This window comes from Natrix helvetica (assembly GCF_964273705.1).
Source record: "Natrix helvetica genome assembly, chromosome: Z".
Lineage (NCBI taxonomy): Eukaryota > Metazoa > Chordata > Lepidosauria > Squamata > Natricidae > Natrix > Natrix helvetica.
In genome coordinates this window covers 138,895,863-138,906,247 of record NC_138554.1, presented here as the reverse complement: position 1 = coordinate 138,906,247, position 10,385 = coordinate 138,895,863, and the positions used below count along the sequence as shown (strand labels likewise).

At 46.8% G+C, this 10,385-nt stretch overlaps 2 protein-coding genes across 2 annotated transcripts in view; both read right to left on the bottom strand.

Moving 5' to 3' along the window:
- The window catches only part of LOC309401616 (multiple myeloma tumor-associated protein 2 homolog), a 17,214-nt gene extending 13,775 nt beyond the window's left edge, over window positions 1-3,439 (bottom strand). The window contains exons 1-3 of the mRNA XM_081970683.1: window positions 3,364-3,439; window positions 2,079-2,192; window positions 7-94 (exon numbers count right to left, since the gene is read on the bottom strand). Of these exons, the coding sequence (XP_081826809.1) occupies window positions 7-94; window positions 2,079-2,172 (182 nt within the window). The 5' untranslated portion in view covers window positions 2,173-2,192; window positions 3,364-3,439. The remainder of the gene's footprint in view (window positions 1-6; window positions 95-2,078; window positions 2,193-3,363) is intronic.
- A 1,657-nt stretch (window positions 3,440-5,096) lies between these two features.
- MRPL55 (mitochondrial ribosomal protein L55) lies at window positions 5,097-10,361 on the bottom strand. Its single transcript, XM_081971110.1, has 4 exons — window positions 10,203-10,361; window positions 8,434-8,563; window positions 7,108-7,309; window positions 5,097-5,372 (listed from the first exon to the last, which is right to left on the bottom strand). The coding sequence occupies exons 2-4, from the start codon at window positions 8,457-8,459 to the stop codon at window positions 5,217-5,219; spliced, it is 384 nt and encodes a 127-aa protein (XP_081827236.1). The 5' UTR covers window positions 8,460-8,563; window positions 10,203-10,361; the 3' UTR covers window positions 5,097-5,216.
- Window positions 10,362-10,385: the final 24 nt, after the last annotated feature.

The window sequence follows — 10,385 nt, the reverse complement described above, 5'->3', positions numbered from 1 at the left end:
CGGGACAGAGGTGCATTGCCTTTCTTCTCCTTGGCATACCAGGTGAGGTCCTTGCCCTTCTGCCAGCGGCCAACGGGGGCCATCAAGGAGTTCCCTGAAAGGCAAGGAAAAGGAGGACTCACAATGTCGGAGCAGAATCACAGAAGGATCTGGTGGTGGAGCTCTTAGTCCTTTTGAAGAATTTCTCATTGGGTGGCAGAGCTGGGAGGTATCTAAGAGAGTCCTTGGTGCTCTCTGAGCTGGGCTACCTTCTTGTAGACATCTCATGACCCAACTAGGGAACATTATCTGTGCCAGTAGGAAGTGGGGCTTGGGAGGAGGAGGGGGAAAGGGTTAAAGTGGCCAGCATTGAAAAATACTGCTAAACAGGCCAGCTGGGCAATTCTGGGAGATCTTAATGCCATCTTAAAGAATACGCTAGATCAGTGTTGGTGAACCTTTTCAACATCGAGCGCCAAAATGGGAGCACGCCTACCAGGAAGATGTCCTTCCAGTTTCTGCCACCTGGACTTCCGGTCTCTGTCATGCATGCGCACGCAAAGACCAGCTGGCTGGAGCGCAAGTGTGAACCGGAAACTGGAAGGTCATCTTTCTGGTGTGCATGCGCACCGGGGGGGCTGCTCTTTTGGTTCCCGGTGCTCCCAGGCACATAAAATCCAGCTGGCTGGTGCGCCGGAACCTGGAAGAGCAAAGGGCAAAGGCTCATATGCCCGGAGAGATGGCTTTAATTTCTAGCACACACTCTGTAGATTCACCATCATGGTGCTAGATGGACAATTTTAGTAACTGTAGGCTACACTGCTTAAGCTAGGGGATTCTGGGAGTCGGAGTCCACCCCTCTTAAAGCATAGCTGGCTGGGGGATTCTGGGAGTTGTAGTCCTCTCTTCTTAAAGCATAGCTGGCTGGGGGATTCTGGGAGTTGCAGTCCTCCCTTCTTAAAGCATAGCTGGCTGGGGGATTCTGGGAGTCGTAGTCCTCCCTTCTTAAAGCATCCTGGCTGGGGGATTCTGGGAGTCGTAGTCCTCCCCTCTTAAAGCATAGCTGGCTGGGGGATTCTGGGAGTTGTAGTCCTCCCCTCTTAAAGCATGCTGCATGGGGGATTCTGGAAGTGGAAGTCCTCCCCTCTTAAAGCATAGCTGGATGGGGGATTCTGGGAGTGGAAGCCCTCCCCTCTTAAAGCATGCTGGATGGGGGATTCTGGGAGTGGAAGTCCTCCCCTCTTAAAGCATGCTGGATGGGGGATTCTGGGAGTGGAAGTCCTCCCCTCTTAAAGCATGCTGGATGGGGGATTGTGGGAGTGGAAGCCCTCCCCTCTTAAAGCATGCTGGATGGGGGATTCTGGGAGTGGAAGTCCTCCCCTCTTAAAGCATGCTGGATGGGGGATTCTGGGAATGGAAGTCCTCCCCTCTTAAAGCATGCTGGATGGGGGATTCTGGGAGTGGAAGTCCTCCCCTCTTAAAGCATGCTGGATGGGGGATTCTGGGAGTCGTAGTCCTCCCTTCTTAAAGCATCCTGGCTGGGGGATTCTGGGAGTCGTAGTCCTCCCCTCTTAAAGCATAGCTGGCTGGGGGATTCTGGGAGTTGTAGTCCTCTCTTCTTAAAGCATAGCTGGCTGGGGGATTCTGGGAGTTGTAGTCCTCCCCTCTTAAAGCATAGCTGGCTGGGGGATTCTGGGAGTGGAAGTCCTCCCCTTTTAAAGCAGGCAGGTTAGGGGATTCTGGGAGTTGTAGTCCTCTCTTCTTAAAGCATCCTGGCTGGGGGATTCTGGGAGTGGAAGTCCTCCCCTCTTAAAGCATGCAGGTTAGGGGATTCTGGGAGTTGTAGTCCTCCCCTCATCCCCACTTAAAGCATCCTGGCTGGGGGATTCTGGAAGTTGAAGTGCACCCCTTTAAAAAGTTTCCAAAATTGAAAAACAGTGACATAGTACATCAGAAATGGCTCCACTGTTTCTATTTGATTTAGCAAGCTGCCTATTTGCACCTGGATATATTTGATCCCCATAAATTCTCCTCTTTAAATAGATGTGAAGTCAGTTCACGGGAGCTGATTAAACAAACCATGAATCAGAAAGGCTAACCAAGATAGTTTTCACGTTGTTTGTCTGTCTTCACATCTTCCCATTTGAACTGGTCCTGCCCTCCTCTCACGCCACCTCGGGAAGAGCCAAACATGGTGGAGGCTTAACTCGGATCTAAAAAGAAGAGTTTAAAGTAGGTTAAACTCCAGTCTAGTCACGAGACGGGAGTTCTGTGAAGCTAGCATAAGTTGGCTTATTGCATTCATGATTTGCCCATGGAAGACCAGTGTTATGCATGTAGTCCTCAACTTACGACCACAATATAGCCCAAGCTTTTTACAGGTAAGCAATTAACGGAGTTTTGTCCCATTTTACAATTAATTGTTCTCTCTGTCAGGAAATTTCTCCTCAGTTCTAAGTTGCTTCTCTCCTTGATTAGTTTCCACCTATATGGTTGTTAAGGAAATTTGGCTTCTCGATCGTCAGAAAAGGGGATTGCATAAACCAAGGAACACTGCGACCGTCATAAATAGGAGCCAGTTGTCAAGCAAACGGATTTCAGTCAGGTGACCACAGGTCTGTTACAACGGTTGTAAGTGTGAAAATCACTTTTTTTCAGTGCTGTTGTGACTTTGGTCACTAAACAAAAGGTTGTAAGTAAAGGACTGGTTCGAAGCATTTGTTGTTCAAATGTGGCATTAGTCCACATTTTAGAGAGGAAAAAAAGTCAAAAGATGATGTCATATAGACCACAGTTGGCTACTTTAAGAGAGTGGACTTCAATTCCCAGAATTCCCCAGCCAGCAAAGCTGGCTGGGGAATTCTGGGAGTTGAAGTCCACACATCTTAAAGTAGCAGAGATTTAAAAACAATAGAAAAAATATTCTTAAAGAGAAGTGGAGGCGCCGGAATAATGTCAACCCCTACCCCCAACATGACCCTCCGGCCCCCCCACCTTCCTCATCCTCACCCCAAATGCGGAAAGAGCTGCAATTCTACCAGCTGAATCTCCCCCCCCCCCCCCCAGATATATGTCCACTCGGAGCTCAGGAACCCCTTGAAGCTTCAGTGGATGCGACCACCACGCCTTCCCACCCCACTCTAGCTGGGACGCACCCCACCCAGCTGGGGAAGATGGTTTCTCGTATCCCCCGGTTTGCAGACCGTATTCCCCGGTTTGCAGACCTCAGGGCTGGTGCACGGGCTCCCCACCGCATTGCAAAGGAGAAAAGGGGTGCATTGCAAGGAGCGCGCTGTTTTAAGGGGAGCCCCGCCCCAGGAAAGGTCCGGAAACCCACCACCACCCCGCAAAAGCCCGCCAGCCAGTTCAACCCAGTCCAGCAACCTTAACCGCAGCTTCACGTGCAAAATCCAGGAGTCGCTTCCGCAAGCTTGGGCGGAACCATCCGTTCTTGTAGGAGGGGGGTAACGACGAAGCGGGCTGGACCAATCGGATCAAGGAGCGCGGGCGGTGGGGGGGGGAATAAAATTTTCTAATTGAAACGCCTCAGAAGTTTTCAAATAGTTTTTAAAAAGCAAAAAAAAAGCAAAAAAAGCGGGCTTGCTGGGAGAAATAAACTAAACTGATTTTTTTTTTGCCCCCAACTCCGGAGTAATTTTTCCAGCCACTTTGGGGGGGGGGATTTGTAGTGGCTGGGGATGCTGGGCAATGTAGTCCCCATGCACACACCGGGGTGGTGGTAGTGGCGCCGTAGGATTTGTTGGGAACAGTTGTTGCAGAATGTGCCCAGCCAGATGGGCATATGAGGTGCCCCAATTGGTGCTTGTGAGGTTAGTAATTCCAACTCCCATGATCCCCAGCCTGTAAGAGTGCACTGGATGATGGTTGCAGACGTCCAATTTCCTGCTTTGTCCCAGGAAGAAGAAAATGGGTGTTTCTGGGTGTATTGGGATGGAGGCCACTTCACTCTTCTGCCAGGATTCTGGATACGACTACAATGCCCATCCTCCTTAGCCAGCAAAGATGTTAGTCCCAAACCATGATAAAACCTAATTTATACATGGCTTGTAGAAAACTACAGCAGATATGGAGTTCGCTGGTTCATCTCACCTGAATACAGCCCTGCGAGGTAGGCCACCGACATTTTATTAAGTCTCCCAAATATTTTAGAACAGTGAGAACTTGTTTCTCTCTCTAAAAATGTTTGAAAAATATCCTAGATTTAGGTGGTGACTACAGGTTCAGCAATATCAGGGTTTTTCAAGCGTGGCCCCTTTAAGAGATGTGGACTTCAATTTCCCAAATTCTCCAGCTGGCCACTGCTCCTGTTTTCTTCTTTTTCTTCCCCAAAAATTGCCATTGCTGAGCAAGACAGTTTTGGAAGTGAGTCACATCCACTTCTATGACTCTTCTTATATAAATATAAAACCAAGCCAGCTGCCAAGGGTACAAATTTTGATATGTGATCAAGGGGATGCTGCAAAGGTCATAATCACGAGGACTCACATTTTTTCCGCACTGTTGTGACTTAAAAACAGTCACTAAACAAATGATTGTAACTGTCAGGCCTGCAGTTCTATTACCTTTAGGATTTTTGGCCTGCCACATTCTTAATTTTCCTATACTGTTTCATTAGTGTAGTAGTTGGGAGGGGGGAATAGAAAAGAGTAGAATTGTGGAATGTGTTGTTGTCATTCTTTTCCAGAAGCCCAAGGTCATCTTTTGTCTCCGCACCTCTGCACCTGACCGGAACCAGGTGGGTGGAGATGCCAGCGTGGAAGAAGAAGATTGGGGCATGTGATGGATTTATGGGTGTGGGGAAAAGATCATGAACTTTCAACTGGGTGGAATTCCAGGAAGCTTTTAGATTTGGGATTCCACAGTTTGTTGCCAACATGTCTGTCTTATTAAATTGGAACTTTAAGGATAGCTCTGCCTTGGGCTCTGATTTAATTCTGCGTGATATTTGGAACGCTGACAATAACTCAAGGACGACCTGTAAATTCTATTACGGATTAAGCCAGGAATGTTTGGGTTTGCACGCTAACTAACCATATCACAAACGCCCTCGCCCGTCAAACAGATCAGCATTTTCCCCCAAAATACAACCACAGCAATTAGAAAGAAATATCTTTATTTGTGGGTGGATCGTCATTCCTTTGCACCTCCTATAACATTCTAGTTACTTACTGCCATGGAATTTTGTTTTTTTTACTACCAAAAAAACCTCCCCTCCCTCATTTTTTATTCCAAAATTTCTCGTAATATTCCAGTTGAAAGTCGTCTTCAAAAGTTGCAACTTCTTCTTGTCCTTTCTTGGATTTCATCAGGCTCTTCCTCCTCAACCGGCTTCTCCTTTCGGCCTCGGGGAGGGTGCTGAAGTCCACGGGTATCTAAGTGGAGAAAAGAAAAACAAACAGATGGCTAGACTACTACGGGAAACCTACCTGGGGCTGCCCTTGAAGACTATCCAATTCAATTTTCAACCCACTTACTAGCTGGGCTGTGTTGCTTTGAGTATCTGACGCCTGTGTTGGTAAGTTGAGTTCCAAAGGCTAATTTTGACTTCAAAAGACATTTATTATTACAGATAGTCCTCGAGTTACGGCTACAATTGAGCCCCCAAAAGACAGTTAAGTGAGTTTTACCCCATTCGATGAACTTTCTTGCCATAAGTAAATCATATAGTTGTTAAGTTAATCAAATGGTCACTAAGTGAATCTGGCTTCCCCATTGACTGAAGATCGCAAAAAGGGAGCACGTGACCCTGGGACACTGCGACCGTCACAAATATGAGTCAGTTGCCAGGTGTCTGAACTATTGATCGCGGGACCATGGGGGTGCTGCTAAGGTCGTAAGTGTGAAAAACGGTCATGTTACTTTTTTCACTGCCGTAACTTCAAATGGTCACTAAAACATATGGCTCAGTACACAGATTCCTGCAGGAATTCTGCCATGTTGTGAGTTTGTGTGATACAGGTAGTCCTCAACTTACGACCAAAACTTAACCCCAAATATACCCTGCTAAGTGAGAAATATGTTGTGACATTTATCCCATTTTACAACTTTTCTTGCTACAGTTGTTAAGTGAATCACCGCAGTAGTTACGTTAGCAACACGGTCGTTAAGTGAATTAACTTCTCCATTGGCATTGCTGGTCAGAGGGTAAGAAAAAGGGATCACGTGACCCCAGGACACGGCGACCGTCATAAGTAGGAGTCAGTTGCCAAGGGCCTGAATTTTGATCACATGGCTGTGAGGCGGCTGCCACAGTCGTAAGTGTGAAAAATGGTCATCAGTTACTTTTTTCAATGCTATTGTAACAGTTTGTCACTAAACAAAACTGTTGTAAGTTGAGGACCAGCTGTATATTGCTTGTTGTGGGTGCATATATCTGCAGTCCCACACAACCCCCAGCAGTTTACTTTCCCCTCTGTCAGTAAGAAGAATTAATAAAACAAACCAACAAAATACTGCAAAACATACAGCTGCCATTGAGCCTAGAAATGAGATCATAAGTTATGCTGACTTTTAGGTGTTCGGTCCATCACATATCTGTCCCAATTTGGTAAACTTTTTTGGGGTGGTCGTTAAGCAAACCACCATGGCTGCTAAGTGACTCTGCAGTCGTTAAGCGAACCTGTTGTCTGCAATAGGCCACAGGAGCTCAGAAACAAGGCAAATGGCTGCAACATGGTTTAGGGCAGGGGTGTCCAAACTTGGGAACTTTAAGACTTGTGGACTTCAACTGTTGAAGTCCACAAGTCTTAAAGTTGAAGTCCACAAGTCTTAAAGTTCCCAAGTTTGGACACCCCTGGTTTAGGGAGTCCTATTTGGCCTCTTTCTGCCAATCTAGCAGTTCGAATTCATGTAAAAAATGCAAGTAGAAAAATAGGGACCACCTTTGATGAGAAGGGAACAGCGTTCCGTGCACCTTCAGCATTTAGTCATGCCAGCCACATGACCACGGAGACGTCTTCGGACAGTGCTGGCTCCTCGGCTTTGAAACGGAGGTGAGCATTGCTCCCTAAAGTCAGGAACAACTAGCCCATATTTGCGAGGGGAACCTTTACCTTTACCTATTCTGTCTCTGCAAAGAAAACCGGGGGGGGGGGGGTTAATTCTCACCTGAATGATACGCCTTGGCTCTTTGTACCGGAGATGCACAGTAGATCCGTCCAGTCTAATCAGTAGGACCGGATACAGCCGGGCGTACTTCAATCTTGGAAAGCAAGCGATGGACGTCCGATTCGAATTCAGCTGGCTGGGCGTTGTGTGAAGCCCACAAGACCTGAGAAGGCATCTGGACAGGCTTTCGACCTGCAGGATGCTGAAACCAATTCAAGCCACACAGAATGGCATATTTTAAAAGGGATGGACCTCAACTCCCAGAATTCTCCAGCATGCTTTAAGAGGGGTAGACTTCAAGCCCCAGAATCCCCTAGACTGCATGCTTAAGCAGTGTAGCCTGCAGTTCTTAAAATTGTCCATCTACCATCATGGGATGGTGAACATACGACATGCGATCTTATGGCATGCATGTCACAGGTGGCACATAGAGCCATATTTGCCCGTGCGCCAGCTAGCTGATTTTTGGCCTTCTGGAGAGCTGTGGGAGGCCGTGTTCATCCACACCAGGCTTCAAGAAAGCCTCTGGAGCCTGGGAGGGCTATAACTCTCCCCTCCCCCATGCGGTGCGGGGGGGGGGGGAGGCACATGCATGCGCAGGGTGGGGGGTTTGCGCAGATGCCATTGTGGGTCTGGGCATGCGCCTTACAAAAAGGTTAGCTATCACTGCCCTAGGTAGTATGCTGGCTTGGGAATTCTGGGACTTTTATTTATTTATTTATTATTCGTATTTATAGACCGCCCCTTCTCCCGAAAGGGACTCGGGGCGGTGTACAGTCACTAAAATGCGTTATAAAATACATACATAAAACAGTTAAATAATTAAATACGTAGGTGGAGGAGGTTGCAAGACTGTATATAGAATAATAAATATAGTACATTAAAAGCTTATTAAAACCCCAAACCCAATTAAAATGAATAAATCCCCGGGAGGTAAAACTAAGAAAGTGCCAGGCCAGCTGATTGAAATAGGTGAGTCTTTAACTTTTGCCGGAAGGAACGGAGGTCGGTGGTAGTTCGAATGTCTGGGGGGAGGTCATTCCAGAGGGTTGGGCCCATCACAGAGAAGGATCTACTCCTAGGTGTCGCCCGCTGGCATTGCCTAGCAGACGGCACCAGGAGGAGCCCCTCTCTGTGTGAGCGGATTTCAAGCGGACTTGAAATCCATCCATCTTAAAAGTTACCAAAATTGCAGTAGTTTTATTTTTTTTAAAAAATCTTATTTCAAGATATATTATACCCTTTTCAGAATACCTCTGCTGTTCAGTTCTGGATTGCAAGTCTCTAGAATTTCTGCTAAGACTATTCCAGGAACATCCTAAATACCTTAAACTCCTGCTTATAGCTGTCATTCTGACGTGCAATGAGGCTTTGGGAATAGATCCTGGTCAGGAATTCCTAAGAGGATTAAACTGCTTGGCTTTTTTTCAGAGCCATAATGTGAGGCGCTTGGAAACTGGAAGAAGAGAAGAAAACAAAACTCGTTACAATCTTTGGATCTGTTATTTTGTGCCTCCAATGTTGGAAATGAAGTTTTAGAGGGGATTTTCACCCCAAATACAGGTTAATGCATGGGTAGCACATACATGAATGAATGAATGGAATGAATGAATGAACACATGCAAGAAATAAAAACTGCAAGTTTTGGTGGACTTTATTCTCAGGAAGTATATTGGGTTGTTTGCAAAATTGTGATTTGGGCATTGCTTATTTAAATTCCTTATTTGGGGTTAGGGTTAGGGTCCCCAATTTCCAACAGCTAACTACTAAGACATATCAAGAAAAAAAACAGATACACAACCCACCTATCAAACCTGCTAAAATTAAAGTACTACACCTTAAAGTAGAATAATTTAAAGCTGAAATATTGCACCAAACTCTGAAAAGTAGAAAAAAAAGCTTTTAAGATGGCTAGAAAGGACACAAAACGTAGGCTTAGGCAGAAGAAAATGCAAAAGAAATGCAAGTAGCTCTCGACTTACAACCATTTCTGTTGCTAAGTGAAACATTTGTTACGGGAGTTTTGCCCCATTTTCCCACCTTTCTTGCCACAGTTGTTAAGTGAATTACTGCGGTTGTTAAGTTAGGAATATAGTCGTTAAGTGAATCCGGTTTCCCTGTTGACTTTGCTTATCAGAAGGTTGCAACAGGGAATCGCATGACTCCGGGACACTGCAACCGTCATAAATATGAGTCAGTCGCCGAGGGGCTGAATTTTGATCATGTGACCACGGGGAGGCTGCTATGGTTGTGCAAAAAACGATCGTTACGTCACTTTTTTCACTGCTGTTTAAGTGAACTGTTGTAAGTTGAGGGCTACCTGTAAAAGGAAGTGAGTTCCAGGGTATACTGCCATGGAAACTGGAGGCAGTCAGGCTCTATATCAGGGGTGTCCAAACTTGGGAACTTTAAGACTTGTGGACTTCAACTCCCAGAATTCCCCAGCCAGCTGGCTGGGGAATTCTGGGAGTTGAAGTCCACAAGTCTTAAAGTTCCCAAGTTTGGACACCCCTGCTCTATATAGAGATCTCCAAACTGAGTAACTTTAAGATTTGTGGGAAAACTCCCAGAATTCCTGGGAGTTGAAGTCCACAAATGTTAATGCTGCCATGTTTGGAGACCCCTACTCTATATGAAGATGCTCTACTATACCCTCACCCCCTTCCTCACCTTAACCCCCTAAAACACGGGCATTCGGGTGCCCTTGAGTAAAGGCCCCATCATTCCCTCCCCTGGCTGATGGGAGATGTAGTCCAAGCCATCTAAGAGGATCTTGGCTGGAGAAATCCATAAAGGCGACAGTTTGGGCAAGCCCAGCCATCTTGCCTTGTTTCATTAGCCAGGTTTAAGCCAATCGTGGTTTATTGGGGCTTCTTTTTGCTTTGCACCCATCTCAGGTCGGCAGTTCGAATCCCTAGTACAGGTCCCCTGCTTAAGCAAGGGGTTGGACTAGATGACCTCCAAGGTCCCTTCCAACTCTGTTCCTGTTCCTCATGCTATTTCCCATCCCCGGAATGAATTGCCTCCCAGGTCCATGTCTTTCCCTCCACTAGTTCTCGCAATGGTTTGATCCTATACCCCCCCTTTCCACTTGCCGGTGGTTCGATCCTTGCTTTCCCACGCTGCGAATACCGGGGCCCGCTTCTTCTCTTCCCCTTCTTTCGGAATGGTTCAACCTATCGCCCCCCTCCCCTCGACCGTGTGCCGAATGGTTTAACCCGAAACGGCCGCAGGTAGGTCATCTACGCATGTGATTCCTGCCTGGCTCGGCCAGGCGC